This window comes from Salmo salar, chromosome 01, assembly GCF_965601325.2.
Source record: "Salmo salar chromosome 01, fSalSal1, whole genome shotgun sequence".
Lineage (NCBI taxonomy): Eukaryota > Metazoa > Chordata > Actinopteri > Salmoniformes > Salmonidae > Salmo > Salmo salar.
This window is the reverse complement of record NC_138291.1, coordinates 85,927,481-85,950,204: the sequence shown is the minus strand read 5'-3', so window position 1 is coordinate 85,950,204 and position 22,724 is coordinate 85,927,481. Positions and strand designations below refer to the sequence as shown.

General features: G+C 42.7%; 1 protein-coding gene across 1 annotated transcript in view; it reads right to left on the bottom strand.

Annotated features, from left to right (window-relative positions):
• LOC106611807 (vinculin) overlaps positions 1–22,724 on the bottom strand; it is a 75,964-nt gene that overhangs the window by 37,742 nt on the left and 15,498 nt on the right. Inside the window, exon 2 of the mRNA XM_014212402.3 lies at positions 419–489. Coding sequence (XP_014067877.1) covers positions 419–489 — 71 coding nt within the window. The remainder of the gene's footprint in view (positions 1–418; positions 490–22,724) is intronic.

Here is a 22,724-nt window from a genome sequence, read left to right as displayed (position 1 = left end):
AGTAGCACCCCAGCACAGTGTTTATAATACACCATGGAAGCACAGGACTGACTGACTGAGGCGCCACTACCAGCCCCCTAACCCTAAGGGCCCTGGTCAAAAGTGCACTATATAGGGAGTAGGGTGCCATTTGGGACACAATCTAAGGCAGTAATTATAATAGACCAGGGAGGGCAGGGCTGTGACTCTGAGGCACTTAACATGCCATCTCTGACCTCTGCGTGCTGGCCTGGGTGCAAGCAGCCATTACTGTCTGCAGCAGATAGCAGAGAGGGAGAGAACAGGACAAAGAGAGAGTACAGAAGTTTAGATTCATCATCGTTAACTAATGACTAAATTGGATAGATTGGTAAATAATAAATAAGGTGAAAAAGTTTGAGGGCTGAGAATCGAGGAGAGTTGTTCTTTGTGTACTTACTTGATGAAAGCTGGAGGCATATCTCTCTTCATTATCTGGTCCTCCGTAGTCTGGACAGTGTCTTTCCCCACCTAGAACAGAAACACAGGGAGAGCACATTACCACATGCTGTAGGGCCAGTTTCCTGGACACTCCTAGATCTAAGTAATCACTTTTATATTAGTTAATGGAGAGTCTTCATTGAGCATCTGGGTCCGATAAACCCAGAACCTTTAAACTTCCTTGTTGTCTTTAATCATGTATTGTCACATCTTGTTAGTCAACGATGATATAAACAATTGTCTCAACAAGCAGGTCACTGGAGGAGAGCCAGGGCAACACACACAAAGTAATGTGTAAAACAGCTGAACGCCTCTTCTCTTTCACACATGGCTACTATGACTCATTTCTCCCAGTATGACCTCACATTCACACACAAGGAATGATCGAAACTATTCATAGAAGAAAGAGAAAAAGTATATTTGTCAATTACAGAGAGGAGTAGTTTCTTATTGCAGATGTTTAAACCCACGGACAGGGAGGGAATCCCTCGGTGTCAGTTATTGTCTAGTAGTCTCTCCCCGACCCGATAGACAATTGAGCCCTGAGCTTCGAGCTCGCTCTGCAAGCGAGGCTGTTAATGTCCGATTCAGATGGGGCTTGTTGGCTGACTGATCCCATCACACACACACACACACACACACACACACACACACACACACACACACACACACACACACACACACACAGTCATATTCAACAAAATGTTAACATGCCCACTACAACTCTGGTTAACAAGCACCACGACTTCAACTTGATACTACGACTACAACTTCATCAGCTACACTGGTGTATCTAAAAGCAAGGATTTATATCGACATAGGAATTTTGGGAACTTTGATACAAAGGGAAATTATAATGAAGTTGCATAATAAACTTACCAAAATGATAGGTTGTACAGTTTGTCGTATGTTCATGAGTATTTCCTGACCACGTCAATAGCCTATGGGGCTACAACTAGTAGGGTTGTTTCAGGCGAGGTCACAAAGTCCACAAAAAAAAATAATGAACATGCTTATTAGGAATGGGACATTAGTGGCGAGGTGGTGGGACTCTAGACTCTTAACTGCTCCACCAGTTCATCACAGTCAGTGGCACAGCCATTCATTCCAGAAAGCTGACATTATGGATTCTGCATGGGGCAGAGCCAGAAGCACATCCCTCAACCCCATTACTGTCTTCTCATTGGTCCAGTGGGACTGTGGAAGTAGAGCGTCCACCACCACCGTTTGTTAATTAAACACAAAGGTTGATGCCAGGCTAAAAGTGGAGAGAGGCTGAGAGAGAATGGGCCCCGGGACTCTTTCAGGTCATGTCATAAAGTTACAAACAAAAAACTCCTGACCCTAGTAGTTATTAGGAATGTGAGGTGAAAGCTCAAGGATGCTTCAAAAGTAACCAGCTCAGCTCGAGACCGTGAGCAGCACAGCCATTCCAGAAAGCTGACATACAATAGAGTGGTCCGAGTTGGACAGAAGCACATTGGTTTCATCGGTCCATTGGAAGAAAGTTACTGAACAGGACTCTCTCCTGCCCTTTAGTTCAAATCCACTCAGTTGGTTTGTGTGTCCAACATCTAAAAATGACTCTCCCCTGTTCCCCTAACCTTTAATTGAATGGCCCTGTAACTACCCTGGAACACTGGATAGTTGTTTTTGGCTTCTGTTCAGAGCCACTTATGGCAGAAATGCCAGGGTTGCATTTGCTAGCTGCCACCTCACAGAGAGAGCTGAGCAGTTGCTTTAGTTTTAGCCTGGCATCAATCTTTGTTTAATTTATAAATGCTCAGTGGACAAAGGTTACAGTACCAGTATACGGCTGAACCAAATATTGCAATTTGATCAAATAAAATCTTATTGGCCACATACACATGGTTAGCAGATGTTAGTGCGAGTGTAGCGAAATGCTTGTGCTTCTAGTTCCGACTGTTCAGTAATATCTAACGTGTAATCTAACAAATTCACAACGACTACCTTATACACAGTAAAGGGATGAAATTGTACATATAAATATATGGATGAGCGATGGCCGTGCGGCATAGGCAAGATGCAGTAGATGGTATAGAATACAGTATATACAAATATGAGATAAGTAATGTAGGATATGTAGACATTATTAAAGTGGCATTATTTAAAGTGACTAGTGATACCTTTATTAAATCAATTTATTAAAAAGTGGCCAGAGACTTGAGTCTGTGGCAGCAGCCACAGCCACTCTATGTTAGTGATGGCGGTTTAACAGTCTGATGGCCTTTAGATAGAAGCTGTTTTTCAGTCTCTCGGCCCCAGTTTTGATGCACCCGTACTGACCTCGCCTTCTGGATGGAAGCAGGGTGAACAGGCAGTGGCTCGGATGGTTGTTGTCCTTGATGATCTTTTTGGCCTTCCTGTGACATCAGGTGCTGTAGGTGTCCTGGAAGGCAGGTAGTTTGCCCCCGGTATTGCGTTTTGCTGAAGCATGAGGGTGTCCAGACCCCAGTGGAATCTTTCAGAGTACTAAACCCTGACACATGGCCAGAAGACCAGGCCAGCCTTCTCACCTTTGGCGATGATGGTGTGGCCGACCTGATGAGGCATTCAAGGAGCCTCTAGAGAGGTAAGCATTTTTTTTCACACTACATGGCCATATGAGACACATGTTATGTTTGCATATTTGCAAACTCACTTTCCCTGTTCAATCCTGCAGATCGGGGTGCAACATGGCTGCAATCCAGGATGAGTGGCAGGGGCTGAAAATCCTGGTCAGCCACAATTTCAAGGACAAGTTCTACAGTGGCCTGTGGGGGACCATGTTGACAAAGGACCCCTACAGGGACAATTACAAGGTAGGCTAACAGTCCTGATTGGTTATGTATGGTATCCCTCTCTGGTTGGTTTTGATAAGTTAAATGGTAAGACTTTAAATTCAATTGAAAGATATATTTTCTCTAGAACATACTGGAGCTGGTGCAGCTTATGCTGGTGCTGCCCATTTCAGCCGCCCAGTGTGAGCGAGGCTTCTCTGCGCAGAACCGGATTAAGAATTCAACAAGAAGCTGCCCTGGAGTCTCCACTACCGAAGACCTGATGAGGATCAGCCTGGAGGGGCCTTCTGTCGAGGAGTTCGATCCCACTCCTGCTGTGGACCGCTGGCTGACCTCTAAGCGTGCCAGACGGACAACATACAAAACCAGCTGGACAACTGATATCCTTTGGGTCCAGTAGGCATGGGTCAATGTGTGATTTTAGTGGTATGTGCTGCTGCACATATGTGTGTCCCTGAGTACATGCACACACACTCACACAAGCAGTATAAATATGTATGTAATAAATTGTTTGTTAACCTGTTAGGGCTAGGGGGCAGTATTGACACGGCCGGATAAAAAACGTACCCGATTTAATCTGGTTACTACTCCTGCCCAGTAACTAAAATATGCATATAATTATTGGCTTTGGATAGAAAACACCCTAAAGTTTCTAAAACTGTTTGAATGGTGTCTGTGAGTATAACAGAACTCATATGGCAGGCAAAAACCTGAGAAGATTCTGTACAGGAAGTGGCCTGTCTGACAAGTTGTTCATCTTGGCTCTTTTTACTGAAGACTGAGGATCTTTGCTGTAACGTGACACTTCCTACGGCTCCCATAGGCTCTCAGAGCCCGGGAAAAAGCTGAATGATATCGAGGCAGCCCCAGGCTGAAACACATTTACGCTTTTGGCAAGTGGCCGATCAGAGGACAATGGGCTTAGGCGCGTGCACGAGTCGACCCCGTGCTTTATTTTCTTTCCTCTTTTTACCTAAACGCAGATTCCCGGTCGGAATATTATCGCTTTTTTACGAGAAAAATGGCATAAAATTGATTTTAAACAGCGGTTGACATGCTTCGAAGTACGGTAATGGAATATTTAGAATTTTTTTGTCACGAAATGCGCCATGCTCGTCACCCTTATTTACCCTTTCGGATAGTGTCTTGAACGCACGAACAAAACGCCGCTATTTGGATATAACAATGGATTATTTGGGACCAAACCAACATTTGTTATTGAAGTAGAAGTCCTGGGAGTGCATTCTGACGAAGAACAGCAAAGGTAATAACATTTTTCTTATAGTAAATCTGACTTTGGTGAGTGCTAAACTTGCTGGGTGTCTAAATAGCTAGCCCTGTGATGCCGGGCTATCTACTGAGAATATTGCAAAATGTGCTTTCACCGAAAAGCTATTTTAAAATCGGACATATTGAGTGCATAGAGGAGTTCTGTATCTATAATTCTTAAAATAATTGTTATGTTTTTTGTGAACGTTTATCGTGAGTAATTTAGTAAATTCACTGGCAGTGTTCGGTGGGAATGCTAGTCACATGCTAATGTAAAAAGCTGTTTTTTGATATAAATATGAACTTGATTGAACAAAACATGCATGTATTGTATAACATAATGTCCTAGGGGTGTCATCTGATGAAGATCATCAAAGGTTAGTGCTGCATTTAGCTGTGGTTTGGGTTTATGTGACATTATATGCTAGCTTGAAAAATGGGTGTCTGATTATTTCTGGCTGGGTACTCTGCTGACATAATCTACTGTTTTGCTTTCATTGTAAAGCCTTTTTGAAATCGGACAGTGTGGTTAGATTAACGAGAGTCTTGTCTTTAAAATGGTGTAAAATAGTCATATGTTTGAAAAATTGAAGTTTTTGCATTTTTGAGGTATTTGAATATCGCGCCACAGGATTACACTGGCTGTTGAGTAGGTGGGACGCAAGTGTCCCACCTAGCCCATAGAGGTTAATAAACTCTGTGTTACTTGAACATGTTTCACTGTGCTCCTAAATTTCTTTGTGTGCTCCTACATTTTTTCATTTAGGAGCACATGTACTCCTTGGGAAAAAAGTTAGCGTAGAGCCTTGAGACGCTCCCTTTGCTGTCTAATTTGTTTTGTTGACGTTGAGTGAGAGGTTATTTTCCTGACACCATACTCTGAGGGCCCTCACCTCCTCCATGTAGGCCGTCTCGTCATTGTTGGTAATCAAGCCTACCACTGTAGTGTCGTCTGCAAACTTGATGACTGAGTTGGAGGTGTGCATGGCCACGCAGTCATGGGTGACCAGGGAGTACAGGAGACGGCTGAGAACGCACCCTTGTGGGGTGTTGAGGATCAGCGGGGCAGAGGTGTTGTTTCCTAACCTCACCAGCCAGTTGGTCTGCGAATGCTCTGAGGACGTGGCTCGGGATGCCGTCTGGCCCACCAGCCTTGCGAGGGTTAACACATTTAAATGTTTTACTCACGTTGGCCACAGTGAAGGAGAGCCCACAGGCTTTGGTAGCGGGCCGTGCTCGGTGTCACTGTATTGTTCGCAAAGCGAGCAAAGAAGGTGTTTAATTTGTCTGGGAGCAAGACGTCGATGTTCGTGACGGGGCTGGTTTTCTTTTTGTAATCCGTGATTGACTGTAGACCCTGCCACATATGTGTTTGAGCCGTTGAATTGCGACTACTTTGTGATGATATACAGTGTATTCGGAAAGTAATCAGACCCCTTCACTTTTTTCACATTTTGTGACATTACAGTCTAATTCTAAAATGGATTAAATGTGTCTCCTTTAAAAAAACTGAAATATCAAATTTACCTAAGTATTAAGACCCTTTACTCAGTACTTTGTTAAAGCACCTTTGGCAGCAATTACAGCCTTGAGTCTTCTTGGGTGACTCTACAAGCTTGGCACACCTGTATTTGGGGAGTTTCTCCCATTCTTCTCTGCAGATCCTCTCAAGCTCTGCCAGGTTGGATGGGGAGCGATGCTGCACAGCTATTGTCAGGTCTCTCCAGAGATGTTTGATCAGGTTCAAGTCCGGGCTCTGGCTGGACCACTCAAGGACATTCAGACTTGTCCCGAAGCCACTCCTGCATTGTCTTGGCTGTGTGCTTAGGGTCATTGTCCTGTTGGAAGGTGAACATTCGCCCCAGTCTGAGGTCCTGAGCACTCTGGAGCAGGTTTTCATCAAGGATCGCTCTGTGCTCTGTTCATCTTTCCCTCGATCCTGACTAGTCTCCCAGTCCCTGCCGCTGAAAAACATGCCCACAGCATGATGCTGCCACCACCATGCTTCACCGTAGGGATAGTGCCAGGTTTCCTCCAGATGTGACGCTTGGCATTCAGGCTAAAGAGTTCAATCTTTGTTTCATCAGATCAAAATTTTTGTTTCTCATGGTCAGTTCTTTAGATGCCTTTTGGCAAACTCCAAGCGGGCTGTCATGTGCCTTTTACTGAGGAGTGGCTTCCGTCTGGCCACTCTACCATAAATGCCTGATTGGTGGAGTGCTGCAGAGATGGTTGTCCCCTTAGAAGGTTCTCCCATCTCCACAGAGGAACTCTGGAGCTCTGTCAAACTCACCATTGGGTTATTGGTCACCTCCCTGACCAAGGTCCTTCTCTCTCGAGTGCTCAGTTTGGCCAGCCGGCCAGCTCTAGGAAGAGTCTTGGTGGTTCCAAACGTCTTCCATTTAAGAATGATGGAAGCCATTGTGTTCTTGGGGACCTTTATGCTGCAGAAATGTTTTGGTATTCTTCCCCAGATCTGTGCCTCGACACAATCCTGTCTCGGTGCTCTATGGAAAAGTCCTTCAACCTCATGGCTTGGTTTTTGCTCTGACATGCACTGTCAACTCTGGGACCTTATATAGACAGGTGTGTGCCTTTCCAAATCATGTCCAATCAATGTAATTTACCGCAGGTGGACTCCAATCAAGTTGTAGAAACATCTCAAGTATGATCAATGGAAACAGGACGCACCTGCGCTCAATTTTGAGTCACATAGCAAAGGGTCTGAATACTAAATAAAGTATTTGTTTTTTATTTGAAAAAAAACATCCCCCAAAATAAATAACCTGTTTTCGCTTTGTCCTTATGGGGTATTGTGTGTAGGTAGATTTAAAAAAAATAATAAACCACTTTAGAATAAGGCTGTAACATAAAAAGTCAAGGGGTTTGAATACTTGGGTGAACTGTTGGAATCAGAAATGGAATTATTTATACTATGAAACAAAGTGGAAAGCAGCATGGTTCTTGTTTAGAACAATTAACCTAACAGAAAAGCATGAAAACTTTTAGTGACTAACAGAGAGGAGGCGGAATTGTGCTGCTTGTGTGATAGGGGCGGCGCTTGGTGTGTGTGGGACAGTGGAGGCTCCTAAAAGGAGGAAGGGGAGGACCATCCCCCTCAGTGATGTTATTGTAAAACATTAAAATATATTATCCTTTTTAGATAAAAACTAGACAAAATATATTCATATGTCACCAGATAATTTATTAAAATACACTATTTTGCAATAAAGGTCTACAGTAACTTCAACAGCACTGTCTGGGGTAGCACCATGGTGTAGCCAGAGGACATCTAGTTTCCATCCTCCTCTGGCTACATTGACTTCAATACAAAACCTAGGAGGCTCGTAGGCCTCCCCCTTCCACAGACATACATGATAATTATGACCACTTCCGGAGGACGTCCTCCAATCAACCAAAGCTTTTGCAGTATAAACTGCCCCGTGTGGCTCAGTTGGTAGAGCATGGTGTTTGCAACGCCAGGGTTGTGGGTTCGATTCCCACGGGGGACCAGTACGGAGAAGAAAAATGCATGAAATGTATGCATTCACTACTGTAAGTCGCTCTGGATAAGAGCGTCTGCTAAATGACTAAATTGTAAAATGTAAACTGACATGTTGTCCATCCAATCATAGAATGGTGTCATTGTTGGATAGAGATTAAGAGTGAAAAGTGATAGTTTAGCATTTTTGGGATATTATTCAATTCAAATTACAGGAGACGGAGGAGGTATATTATAAATTGTTTTCTTGGTTTTAGAACTTTATTTTTGTGTCCAGTTAGTGCATTTAATTTACATTTGCCTTGCTAACTTCAGTAGCTAGCTAGCTAGCAGCGGGAGAGGGCAGTTTTCTCCGCCAGAATGGTAGAATGGCCAACGTTGACGAAAATGTTGTGGACTTTTTGTTGAAGAACCCCTTTCATTCTCTGGGGTACACTGAAAAGATCTGAATTAAAAGTGAGGGTCGACCTCTGCCTGAGATCAGTTTCATGAAGAAGGATGAAATGGTGAGGGCGTTCAATACCAACTGGTATCAAAATTACAGCTGGGTAACAGGGAGCCATTCATCAAGCCGCCTGTACTGCTGGCTTTGCCTGGGTGGGTACAGTGACCTGAAGAACATCGATAGTTTAGCTAAATGGCAAAACAAAAGCAGGGAGCATACAAATGCCCACATCAGATTCAAGATTCTGGAAAAAAGCTGCATCGATTATGATGAAGGTCTGCGTATTCAAACTGCGCAACACAATGAGAAAGTAAGAAGAAACAGGGATGTTATCAAGCTGCTTATCAACACCACTGCGTTTTCGGGCATGCAAAAATGTGCTTTTAAAGGACACGAAGAGAGGGAAAGTCTGAAAAAAAGGATAACATCTGAAAAAAAAAGTGCCTACTTGGTAGTGTGTACTGGTGCTCGACCATTCGGCGAAAGCCAACATCATCCATGACAGAGAACGGTTGATTGTCAAGGGCAATGAATTACATTATCTTGGCGTTAACCTTTCTGGCGCAGGTGTTCTGCTAGCAACCCACCTCGACAACATCCGGTGAAATTGAAGAGCACAAAATTCAAATGACAGAAATAGTAATATTTAACATTCATGAAAATACAAATGTCATACATCAAAATAAAGCTTAACTTCTTGTTAATCCAGCCGCTGTGTCAGATTTCAAAAAGGCTTTACGGCGAAAGTACACCATGCGATTATCTGAGGACAGCGCCCCACACACAAAAGCATAACAATTTTTTTTAACCAGGCAGGAGACCACGAAAGTCAGAAATAGGGATAAAATAAATGCCTTACCTTTGAAGATCTTCTGTTGGCACTCCAAAAGGTCCCAGCTACATCCCAAATGGTCCTTTTGTTCGATAAAGTCCGACTTTATATCCCCAAAAACTCAGTTTAGCTGGCGCGCTTCATTCAATAATCTACCGGTTTCCCTCCTTCAAAATGCATACAAAATTAATCCCAAACGTTACCAATAAACTTCTCCAAACAAGTCAAACAGCGTTTATAATCAAACCTCAGGTACCCTAATACGTAAATAAACGATCAAATTTAAGACGGAGAATCGTTGTCTTTACCGGAGATAAACAACAAAGAACGCGCTCTCATCCACACGCATGAAAACACTACAGCCAAAATGGGAGCAACTTAGAAAAACTACAAATTCTAGCTCATTTTTCCAAAAACAAGCCTGAAACTCTTTCTAAAGACTGTTGACATCTGGTGGAAGGCCTAGGAACTGCAATCTGGGAGGTTTTCGCTTCATATTAAACATGACAGCCATTGGAAACAGTTTGTCCTCGGGTTGCTTGCCATATCAGTTCTGTTTTGACAGTTTTATTTTAACAGTTTTAGAAACTTTAGAATGTTTTCTATCCAAATATACCATTATATGCATATGCTAGCTTCTGGGCCTGAGTAACAGGCAGTTTACTTTAGGCACGCTTTTCATCCAGACGTCAAAATACTGCCCCCTAGCCCAATGGATTTCGCTTTTGAGTTGTCTCGTTGAAATTTTCTTACTCATTCAAATGACTGCTCCACTTGTTGACTGGTCGATTCACACAGCAGACATTGTGGGCTAGGTTAGGAATGCTGTGTTGGACGTGTAGCGCAGAATTCTACGTGGCGTCGTTACGTCATCTACCTATGTTATATAGGTATGCACGTCAGCTTTGACATCGGTTTTGCGTATCGGCGTTAAACTAGACATCGGGCCAATGCCGATGATGGCATTTTCAGCTAATATCGTCTGATTCCGATATGCTTACCGATAAATCATGCATTCCTAGCTGTAATGGAAAGCATCTGCAATTTGTATTTACAGCTAAGTCCTCTCCTGTTCCCTGATCAAGAGGTGATGACTACTCCACTACCATTGTCAACTTTCTCCTGACATTAACTGAAGCCACGTCTAATGCGCCCGCTCATTCACTGGCACATTTAATGTTTCCCCTCCAAGCACTGTCAGTACCCCTATTAATTTTCTCTCATTACTGTATGTACAGTCGTGGCCAAAAGATTTGAGAATGACACAAATATTAATTTTCACAAAGTCTGCTACCTCAGTTTGTATGATGGCAATTTGCATATACTCCAGAATGTTATGAAGAGTGATCAGATGAATTGCAATTAATTGCAAAGTCCCTCTTTGCCATGCAAATGAACTGAATCCCGCAAAAACATTTCCACAAAAGGACCAGCTGACATCATGTCAGTGATTCTCTCGTTAACACAGGTATGAGAGTGTTGACGAGGACAAGGCTGGAGATCCCTCTGTCATGCTGATTGAGTTCAAATAACAGACTGGAAGCTTCAAAAGGAGGGTGGTGCTTGGAATCATTGTTCTTCCTCTGCCAACCATGGTTACCTGCAAGGAAACACGTGCCGTCATCATTGCTTTGCACAAAAAGGGCTTCACAGGCAAGGATACTGCTGCCAGTAAGATTGCACCTTAATCAAACCATTTATCGGCTCATCAAGAACTTCAACAAGAGCGGTTCAATAGTTGTGAAGAAGGCTTCAGGGCGCCCAAGAACGTCCAGCAAGCGCCAGGACCATCTCCTAAAGTTGATTCAGCTGCGGGATCGACGCACCACCAGTACAGAGCTTGCTCAGGAATGGCAGCAGGCAGGTGTGAGTGCATCTGCATGCACAGTGAGGCGAAGACTTTTGGAGGATGGCCTGGTGTCAAGAAGGGCAGTAAAGAAACCACTTCTCTCCAGGAAAAACATCAGGGACAGACTGATATTCTGCAGAAGGTACAGGGATTGGACTGCTGAGGACTGTGGTAAAGTAATTTTCTCTGATGAATCCCCTTTCCAATTGTTTGGGGCATCCGTAAAAAAGCCTGTCCGGAGAAGACAAGGTGAGCGCTACCATCAGTCCTGTGTCATGCCAACAGTAAGGCATCCTGAGACCATTCATGTGTGGGGTTGCTTCTAAGCCAAGGGAGTGGGCTCACTCACAATTGTGCCTAAGAACACAGCCATGAATAAAGAATGGTACCAACACATCCTCCGAGAGTGTCAGAAGGTGAGTGTAGCTGGTGCATGAAGTCAGGCGCAGGAGAGCAAAATGAGTGAGCAACGGACTTTACTCACAAAATAAAGGCACTAGGTAAACAAATACACTTGACCAATAATCAACGGTAAATATTACGTACGGGTGAACACAGCACCCGTGGAAAAACCAACCAACTGAACATAGAAATAATCACGCACAACAAACATGGGGGAAACAGAGGGTTAAATACATGAACATGGAATTGGATAATGAAAACCAGGTGTGTAGAAAATAAAGACAAAACCAATGGAAAATGAAAGATGGATCAGCGATGGCTAGAAGACCGGTGAGGTCGACCGCCGAACGTCGCCCGAACAAGGAGAGGGACCGACCCCGTCGGAAGTCGTGACAGAGAGCAACTTCTCCCAACCATCCAGGAACAGTTTGGTGACGAACAATGCCTTTTCCAGCATGATGGAGCACCATGCCATAAGGCAAAAGTGATAACTAAGTGGCTCGGGGGAACAAAACATCGATATTTTGGGTCCATGGCCAGGAAACTCGCCAGACCTTAATCCCATCGAGAACTTGTGGTCATCCTCAACAGGCGGATGGACAAACAAAAACCCACAAATTCTGACAAACTCCAAGCATTGATTATGCAAGAATGGACTGCCATCAGTCAGGATGTGGCCCAGAAGTTAATTGACAGCATGCCAGGGCGGATTGCAGAGGTCTTGGAAAAGAAGGGTCAACACTGCAAATACTGACTCTTTGCATCAACTTCATGTAATTGTCAATAAAAGCCTTTGACACTTATGAAATTATTGTAATTATATGTCAGTATTCCATAGTAACATCTGACAAAAACATCTAAAGACACTGAAGCAGCAAACTTTGTGGAAACTAATATTTGTGTCATTCTCAAAACTTTTGGCCACTAGTGTAGAGTAAATCACATACACAATCACATTATTACACATCAATGATTTTACTCCTTGCTTGGACTAACTCATTCTTAGCTCTTTTGTCTAACTGTGTAGTGTGTTGTGTTATTGTTTTTTGTCTTCTCAGTCAAATCCTGTCCTGCACTGGTTAAGCCTCTGAACACCTCAACTCATGCCTCATACCATCACTGCTGTGATCCCTTTACAACACTGTAAGTAGCCTCTCATTCCCATTGCGCAAAATATTGTACTATAAATGTATTTTGTTAATGTTTTAGGTTAAAATAGTCTTTGACGATTTTTGAAACACATTTGTCATCTCCGTGCATTCCGGCCTAAACCGTGGGTCTCCCATCCTCCTCAATTATTCAAGTTACCAGCATTCACTGGTGTGGGAAGCAGCCGCACGAGGAGTAAAAAAACGGAGTAATCTATCAAAACAGACTTTGCACTAGAATGGCTTCATAACAATAATAATAAGATCCAAAGCTCCAAGCAAGTCGCTTCTTCTGTCACGACTTCCACCGAAGGTGGCTCCTCTCCCTGTTCGGGCGGTGCTCGGCGGTCATCGTCGCCGGCCTACTAGCTGCCAACGAATCCCATTTTCCTTTTTCATTTAGTACTGTCTGGTTTTACACACCTGTGTCTTGTGGTACTGATTTCGGTGGGTTTATATATTCCCGCTGCAGGTTAGGCTGTGTGCGGGATTGTTGCTGATTAGTACTGTAAAGGGGTGCGTGCCTGCACCACGGGATTTGTTTTGTTTTGTGCGGTATGTGTTTACCGTGGACATTTTTTGCTCGATAGTTAGCGGAGTTGAGGTTTCTCCTCTGTGTGCACTAAATTCCTTCCCTGTGGGTGGATGCTACATTTGTGCGGTTTCCCTTTGTGGTTGTGCTGTGCCTTTGGGACCGCCTGCAATAAACATTTGATTTCCTGGAACCCGTCTGCTCTCCTGCTCCTGATTCTAGAGGCATTGTTACATCTTCCCCCCATCTCTTTATGTTGCCTGAAGACCAACAATAGGCCCCGGCCCTGATCCAAACTACTCTCCATAAAAACACTGTCTGTTGCTGACACCAACTTTATAACGGTTGTTGTCATTTTCCAAACTAAGTTCTGGGGGTGTATTCACTAGAATCCAAAACGGGAGGGACTAACCTGAACTGCACCTAATTCAGCATGATTCAAATAAACACTGACTGCACTTGATTCAGCAGGAGTCAACTAAACCCTGCCTGCACTTGATTAAATTGATTAAAACATACTATTTTGCACAGAAGGTCTTACAGTAGCCTCAACAGCACTCTAAGGTAGCACCATAGTGTAGCCGGAGGACAGCTAGCTTCCATCCTCCTCTGGGTACATTGACATCAATACTAAACCTAGGAGGGAATAGGCTACATACCCGTTTCCTGAACCACAACACACACAGGCCTTCAGGTCTGAGGCAGGCTACTCTTTGAATAGAACTTTGCTAAAGTGCAAAAAGAGCAGTGGTGTTAAGTAATGGTTGGCAATTCTTCATTTCAAGAGAGGGGTTCTGCCCGCACACTGCAAAAGAAATGATATTCAGACTAAGTCATTCGACTGACCCAGACGGTCATTGTGGCAGTATGATTTCACACCAAACAACCTGATGTCAAGCAGGCCTACTAGCCAGCCAGGGCCCTATTTCCAGCTGCCAACAGAACAGAACAGACCAGTGCAGTGATGTGAGGACTAAACCCTTGCATTGTGAATGAGCTAGATAAAGTGGCCGGGCCGAGGGAACAGACAAGGCCTTGTTGACATGCACTCACAGAGAAGACAGAGAGAAGAAATGCCACTCTCAAAGCCTGGAGGACTGAGGCAGTGACACAGAGAGAAAGACACAGCCTGGTTTTCAGAAGGGGCGCTAGCACCAGATACTAGGCTGATTCTTTATATGGTAACATTCTATTAGGCCTAAGTAAGTGTCCTCATCGACATCTAACAAATCGCTCGCTCTGAACGTGTTATGGAAGGAAAGTATTTGCCATTAACTGTGTACCAGCAAAAGGATGTAGTATCCAAACATGTTCCTAATTACAGGAAGCATGTGTGAGACGTGAAGCGAAAAAGCAAAGAGATGAATTTTCTGTAACAATCTGCAGAGGCATTAGGGCGACCAAGAGGTAGTCAGGTGAAGGTGATCCGTTTGGCTTTTCCTTTCTTTACTAAAATATTCCTCTTAAATAGGAAAGCATTTGACTCTAAAGTTAAGAAATAACTGAAACGTTATGTTGGCAACTGCACATTACGGCAAATACTAAATCGAGAAATAGAGACAAACAATGCGACTATGGACCAAGTACTGTAGCTGGCGATTCCACTGAAGTGAGTTTAGAGACACTACTAACAGAAATTTGCACTGGCAATGAGAAACGGTCTAAGCAGATTAAGAAAATATCCGATGATGTAAAGAAAATAAAGAAATCAAGGTGGGAATCCCTGATATGACTGAACTAGGCAAACGCTTGGAGGCCGAAAATGGCTTAACCCTGGAGAAAAAAGCGCAAGAAAATCTCCAGAAAACCGTGGCTGAACAAAAATACATAATTACAGGCTTACTAAAGATGAAACGGGATGGAGGACTTCAGTCGTCATTCAAATCTTCATTTCGAATGCTGTGGAACAACTGGAATGGAAGAATTACTGGAAAAAGTAATACCATAACTACTGGGCCAGGAGAACTTCACAAGGGCTCCCACAATCGAACAAGCACATCGAACAGGATGAGGGGACACGAGCAGCAAACCAAGGGGCATCATCGCAAAGTTCCTTAGCTATAGGGACAAAGATAAAGTTCTACGACTGGCCAACAAAGCCCCCCAAAAAAGGAGTCGGACCTTTGATGTATGAGGGCCATCGGATCTAGCTACATCAACTCCGACATGAGCAGAAACCTCCACATGAAACAGAGAGAACCCCACACAACTACAGGTCAAATGGAAGGAAAGAGACATCACACTGAAATCAGTAAAAGAAGCTACCCGATTCCTGGATAACCTGGACAAGGAGAACGATGGAAATGGCATTGAATGAACTGTACAGCCTCCCAACCGACGATGTACGACAGATGGGGCACGGGCCTATTGAACTGTTTAGGCTACTGAATTTAGGTGAACGATGGACTATTACAGTACACCCCACCACATCAAATTAAACAAAGCAGAAAGGTATGTGCTGTTAATGCCTTCACCTGGGGCGGCAGGTAGGCCTGCGATTAAGAGCATTAAACCATGAACTTTTTAAGGTATAGGGGCAGTATTTTCATTTTCGGGATGAAAAGCGTGCCCAGAGTAAACTGCCTAATACTCGGGCCCAGAGTTAAATATTTGCATATTATTAGTAGATTTGGATAGAAAACACTCAGAAGTTTCTAAAACTGTTTGAATGATGTCTGTGAGTATAACAGAACTCATATGGCAGGCAAAAACCTGAGAAAAATCCAACCAGGAAGTGGGAAATCTGATGCTTGTAGTCTTTTCAAGTCATTGCCTATCTAACACACAGTGACTTAGGGTTAATTTTGCACTTCCTAAGGCTTCCACTAGATGTCAACAGTCTTTAGAACCTTGTTTCAGGCTTTTGCAGTGAACAGAGAGCGAACAAGAAAGCTGGGAAGTTGGTGACTCAGAAAATGACATGAGTTCATTGGCGCGCACTCACGTAATGAGGTAGCTGTGTTCCATAACGTTTTTCAAGACATTGGAATTGTCCGGTTAGAATATTATTGAAGTTTTATGTTAAAAGGGCCCTAAAGATTGATGCTATACAACGTTTGACATGTTTCTACGAACGTAAATCTAACTTTTTTTTACTTTTCGTCGTGAAAATTTCGGTGCGCTTCCTACATTTGGAGTAGCTTACTGAACGCGCAAACAACAAGGAGGTATTTGGACATAAATTATGGACTTTATCGAACAAAACAACATTTATTGTGGACCTGGGATTCCTGGAAGTGCCTTCTGATGAAGATCATCAAAGCTAAGTGAATATTTATAATGCTATTTATGATTTTAGATGACTCCAAAATGGCGGGTATCTGTATTGCCTGATGTATTTTTCTGAGCGCCGTACTCAGATTATTGCAAAGTGTGCAATCCCCGTGAAGCTTTTTTGAAATCTGTCACAGCGGTTGCATTAAGGAGATGTTCATCTATAATTCTTTGAATAACAGTTTAATATTTTATCAACGTTTATGATGAGTATTTTTGTAAATTGTTGTGCTGATCCACCGGCAGTTTTGGAGGCAAAATATTTTCTGAACATCACGCGCCAATGTAAAACGGGGTTTTTGGATATAAATATGAACTTTATCGAACAAAACATACATGTATTGTGTAACATTGAGTCCTAGGAGTGTCATCTGATGAAGATCATCAAAGGTTAGTGCTTAATTTTAGCTGTATTTCTGGTTTTTGTGACCCCTCTCCTGCTTGGAAAATGGCTGTGTGGTTTTTCTTGCGTTGGCACTGTCCTAACATAATCTAACTTTATGCCTTCGCCGTAAAGCCTTTTTGAAATCGGACAATGTGGTTGGATTAAGGAGAGGTGTATCTTTAAAATGGTGTAAAATAGTTGTATGTTTGAGAACTTTGAATTAAGACATTTTGTTGTTTTGAATTTGCCGCCCTGATATTTCACTGGCTGTGTCCCGACTAAGTGAACAATCTGTCTGTGCCCTGAGCAAGGCACCTAACCCTAATCGCTCCTGTAAGTTGCTTTGGATAAGAGCGTCTGCTAAATGACAAATGTTCAAATAACACGCCTATTGAAAAGACAATTACAGCACCACTCAGGTGATCTGTCCAAATGAATAACACTTTAATGACTATTGGCCATGCAGCCCAAATGACAACTCAATAATTGGCAGGCTATAGCCATGATCTGTTTGTTTAAGAAATGAACTGACAAGGGAAGCTTGCTATGACCTGGACAATTATTTTTGAATGCTCCCCACCCGACAGGCTATAAAGGCCTGAGTAAATGGGAAGAATTTATATGTCCCAAGTGAAAAAAAGACTGGGAGAGATCACATGTTTTACAGCCTAAGACGCTGAAATTGTAAACACACTGTACTTTAATTTCCGTTGCTGGCTCTCTCTCACTTTGTTCTTATTATATTTACTTTTTCCCAATTAAGGCATGATAAAGGAGAAATTGATATATGAAATAAAAAATGTGTGTTACCACTTTGGGCAACATGATAGCAGGGGGTCACATGACCAAAAGTATTTGGACACCTGCTCGTCGAAAATATCATTCCAAAATCATGGGCATTAATATTGAGCTGGTCCCCTCTTTTTTTCTCACCTTTATTTAACCAGGTAGGCTAGTTGAGAACAAGTTGAGAACATGTTCTCAAATGCCATTGAAATGGCAGCAGCGGTATGACAACCAGCACATTCATGAGCATGTAATACTACTTTCCTCAGTACGAAATCCTCGACGACCCACTGTGCTGTCAGACTCAGCATGCTCATGGGACTGACATCGCTGGTCCAAATGTCAGTTGTGAAGCTAATAGCAATGACGCTATTACTGTGTAACTCCGGTAGGGCAACATCTGAAAAATAGCTCATTTGGTAGTGTGTATTGGTGCTAGACAAGTCGGCGAAAGCCAACATAACCCACGACAGAGAACGGTTGATTGTCAAGGGCAATGAATTCTATTATCTTGGAGTTAAAGGATTTCGCCTTTGAGTTGTCTCGCTGAAATTTTCTTACTCTTTCAAATGACTGCTCGACTTGTTGACTGCTCGATCCACACAGCAGACATTGTGGGCTAGCTTAGGAATGCTGCGCTGCACGTGTAGCGCTAAATTTGCCGTGGCGTCATTACGTTATGTACCTACGTTATATACAGTTTAAGTCGGAAGTTTACATACACCTTAGTCAAATGCATTAAAACTCTATTTTTCACAATTCCTGACATTTAATCCCAGTAAATATTCCCTGTCTTAGGTTAGATCACCACTTTATTTTAAGAATGTGAAATGTCAGAATAATAGTAGAGAGAATGATTTATTTCAGCTTTCATTTCTTTCATCACATTCCCAGTGGGTCAGAAGTTTACTTAAACTCAATTAGGATTTGTTAGCATTGCCTTTCAGTTGTTTAACTTGGGTGAAACGTTTCAGGTAGCCTTCCACAAGCTTCCCACAATAAGTTGGGTGAATTTTGGCCCATTCCTCCTGACAGAGCTGCTGTAACTAAGTCAGGTTTGCAGGCCTCCTTGCTCGCACACACTTTTTCAGTTCTGCCCACAAATGTTCTATAGGATTGAGGTCAGGGCTTTGTGATGGCCACTCCAATACCTTGACTTTGTTGTCCTTAAGTCATTTTGCCACAACTTTGGAAGTATGCCTGGGGTCATTGTCCATTTGGAAGACCCATTTGCGACCAAGCTTTAACTTCCTGACTGATGTCTTGAGATGTTGCTTCAATATATCCACATCATTTTCCTCTCCTCATGATGCCATCTATTTTGTGGAGTGCACCAGTCCCTCCTGCAGCAAAGCACCCCCACAACATGATGCTGCCACCCCTGTGCTTCATGGTTGGGATGGTGTTCTTTGGCTTGCAAGCCTCCCCCTTTTTCCTCCAAACATAATGATGGTCATTATGACCAAACAGTTCTATTTTTGTTTCATCAGACCAGAGGACATTTCTCCAAAAAGTGCGATCTTTGTCCCCATGTGCAGTTGCAAACCGTAGTCTGGGTTTTTAATGGCAGTTTTGGAGCAGTGGCTTCTTCCTTGCTGAGCGGCCTTTCAGGTAATGTTGGTATAGGACTCGTTTTACTGTGGATATAGATACTTTTGTACCTGTTTCCTCCAGCATCTTCACACGGTCCTTGTTCTGGGATTGATTTGCACTTTTTGCACCAAAGTATGTTCATCTCTAGGCGACAGAACGCCTCTCCTTCCTGAGCGGTATGACGGCTGCGTGGTCTCACGGTGTTTATACTTGCGTACTATTGTTTGTACAGATGCACGTGGTACCTTCAGGTGTTTGGAAATTGCTCCCAAGGATGAACCAGACTTGTGGAGGTCTACTTTTTTTCTGAGGTCTTGGCTGAGTAATTTTGATTTTCCCATGATGTCAAGCAAAGAGGCACTGAGTTTGAAGGTAGGCCTTGAAATACCTCCACAGGTGCACCTCCAATTGACTCAAATGACGTCAGGTAGCCTATCAGAAGCTTCTAAATCCATTTTCTGGAATTTTCCAAACTGTTTAACCTCTCTAGGCTAGGCGGGACGAATTCGTCCCACCTACGTAACAGCCACTGCTATCCTGTGGCGCGATTTTCAAAATCTTCAAAATCCTATTACTTCAATTTCTCAAACATATGACTATTTTACAGCCATTTAAAGATAAGACTCTCGTTAATCTAACCACACTGTCCGATTTCAAAAAGGCTTTACAACGAAAGCAAAACATTAGATTATGTCAGCAGAGTACCAAGCCAGAAATAATCAGACACCCATTTTTCAAGCCAGCATATAATGTCACCAAAACCCAGAAGACAGCTAAATGCAGCACTCACCTTTGATGATCTTCATCAGATGACAACCCTAGGACATTATGTTATACAATACATGCATGTTTTGTTCAATCAAGTTCATATTTATATCAAAAACCAGCTTTTTACATTAGCATGTGACGTTCAGAACTAGCATACCCCCCGCAAACTTACGGGGAATTCGCTAACATTTTACTAAATTACTCACGATAAACGTTCACAAAAAGCATAACAATTATTTTAAGAATTATAGATACAGACCTCCTCTATGCACTCGATATGTCCGATTTTAAAATAGCTTTTTGGTGAAAGCACATTTTGCAATATTCTAAGTACATAGCCCAGGCATCATGGGCTCGCTATTTAGACACCCGGCAAGTTTAGCACTCACCATAATCATATTTACTATTATAAAAATGTCATTACCTTTTGTTGTCTTCGTCAGAATGCACACCCAGGACGTCTACTTCAATAACAAATGTTGGTTTGGTCCAAAATAATCCATCGTTATATCCGAATAGCGGCGTTTTGTTCGTGCGTTCCAGACACTATCCGAAATAGTAAAGAAGTGTCGCGCGCTTGGCGCAATTCCTGACAATAAAATTCAAAGTATTCCATTGCCGTACGTCGAAGCATGTCAACCGCTGTTTAAAATCAATTTTTACGTCATTTTTCTCGTAGAAAAGCGATAAAATTCCGACAGGGAATCTCCTTTTCGGCAAACAGAGGAAAAAATCCCAAAGGCGGGGGCGGTCGGGGTCACGCGCATAAGCTAGTGTCTCTTGATGGGCCACTTGAGAAAGGCGATAATGTGTTTCAGCCTGGGGCTGGAATGACGACATTCTCTTTTTTCCCGGGCTCTGAGAGCCTATGGACGACGTGGGAAGTGTCACGTTAGAGCAGAGATCCTTAGTAAATGATAGAGATGGCAAAGAAGTTCCAGAAATGGTCAGACAGGCCACTTCCTGTAAAGGAATCTCTCAGGTTTTGACCTGCCATTTGAGTTCTGTTATACTCACAGACACCATTCAAACAGTTTTAGAAAATTTAGGGTGTTTTCTATCCATATGTAATAAGTATATGCATATTCTAGTTACTGAGTAGGAGTGGTAACCAGATTAAATCGGGTATGTTTTTTATCCAGCCGTGTCAATGCTGCCCCCTAGCCCTAACAGGATAAAGGCACAGTCAACTTAACATATGTAAACTTCTGCCCACTGGAATTGTGATACAGTGAATTATAAGTGAAATAATCTGTCTGTAAACAATTGTTGGAAAAATGACTTCTTTTTTTATTTGACCTTTATTTAACCAGGTAGGCTAGTTGAGAACAAGTTCTCATTTACAACTGCGACCTGGCCAAGATAAAGCAAAGCAGTGTGACTCAGACAACAACACAGAGTTACACATGGAATAACATGGAATAAACAATTAACAAGCCAATAACTTAATAAACAAGTCAATGACACAGTAGAAAAAAAGAAAGTCTATATACAGTGTGTGCAAAAGGCATGAGGTAGGCAATAAATAGGCCATAGTAGCGAAGAATTACAATTTAGCAGATTAACACTGGAGTGATAAATGAGCAGATGATGATGTGCAAGTAGAGATACTAGTGTGCAAAAGAGCATAAAAGTAAATAAAAACACTATGGGGATGAGGTAGGTAGATTGGGTGGGCTATTTGCAGATGGACTATGTACGGCTGTGTCATGCACAAAGTAGATGTCCTAACCGACTTGCCAAAACTATAGTTTCTTAACAAGTAATTTGTGGAGTGGTTGAAAAACAAGTTTTAATGACTCCAATGTAAACTTCCGACTTCAACTATAGATACACACGTCAGCTTTGACATTGGTGTTAAACTAGACATCGGGCCAATGCCGATGTTGGCATTTTTAGCTAATATCGTCCGAATCCGATATGCTTACCGATATATCGTGCATCCCTACTCCAAACACCCAGAAAAGGCTACTCTCCTTGATGTTATCCTTACAAATAATCTTGATAGGTATCAGTATGGTGTTTTCTATAATGACCTTAGTGATCACTGTTTTACAGCCTGTGTTCGTAACGGCTGCTCAGTGAAATGACCTGTCCTGACTTGTCATAGACGCTTGCAAAAAAACTTTAATGAGCAAGCCATCCTTCATGATCTGGCCTCTGTAAATTGGTATAGAATCAGCTTGATCGCCCCCTCTGTTGAAGACGCTTGGACCTTCTTTTTTATATTTTCAGTGGTATCGTTAACAAATAAGCGCCCATAAAGAAAATGAGAATTAAAAACCAGGTTCAGCCCCTGGTTCGACCGTGATCTGGCAAAGTTACTCCACCTCAAGATTTCCCTTTGGCAAATCGCTTGGCACACGCACACTCAGGCTGACTGGCTCTCATTCAGCCAAATTAGAAATAAGTGCACTCAGGCTATCCGGAAGACCAAAGTTAGTTACTTTAACTTTTCAAGGCTAGGGGGCAGTATTCGGAAGTTTGGATGACTGAGGTGCCCAACGTAAACTGCCTGTTACTCAGGCCCAGAAGCTAGGATATGCATATGCATGGTAGTATTGGATAGAACACACTCTAAAACTGTTAAAATAATGTCTGTGAGTATAACAGAACTGATTTGGCAGGCGAAACCCCAAGGACAATCCATCCAGGATTTTTTTTGTTGTTAAGGCCATTG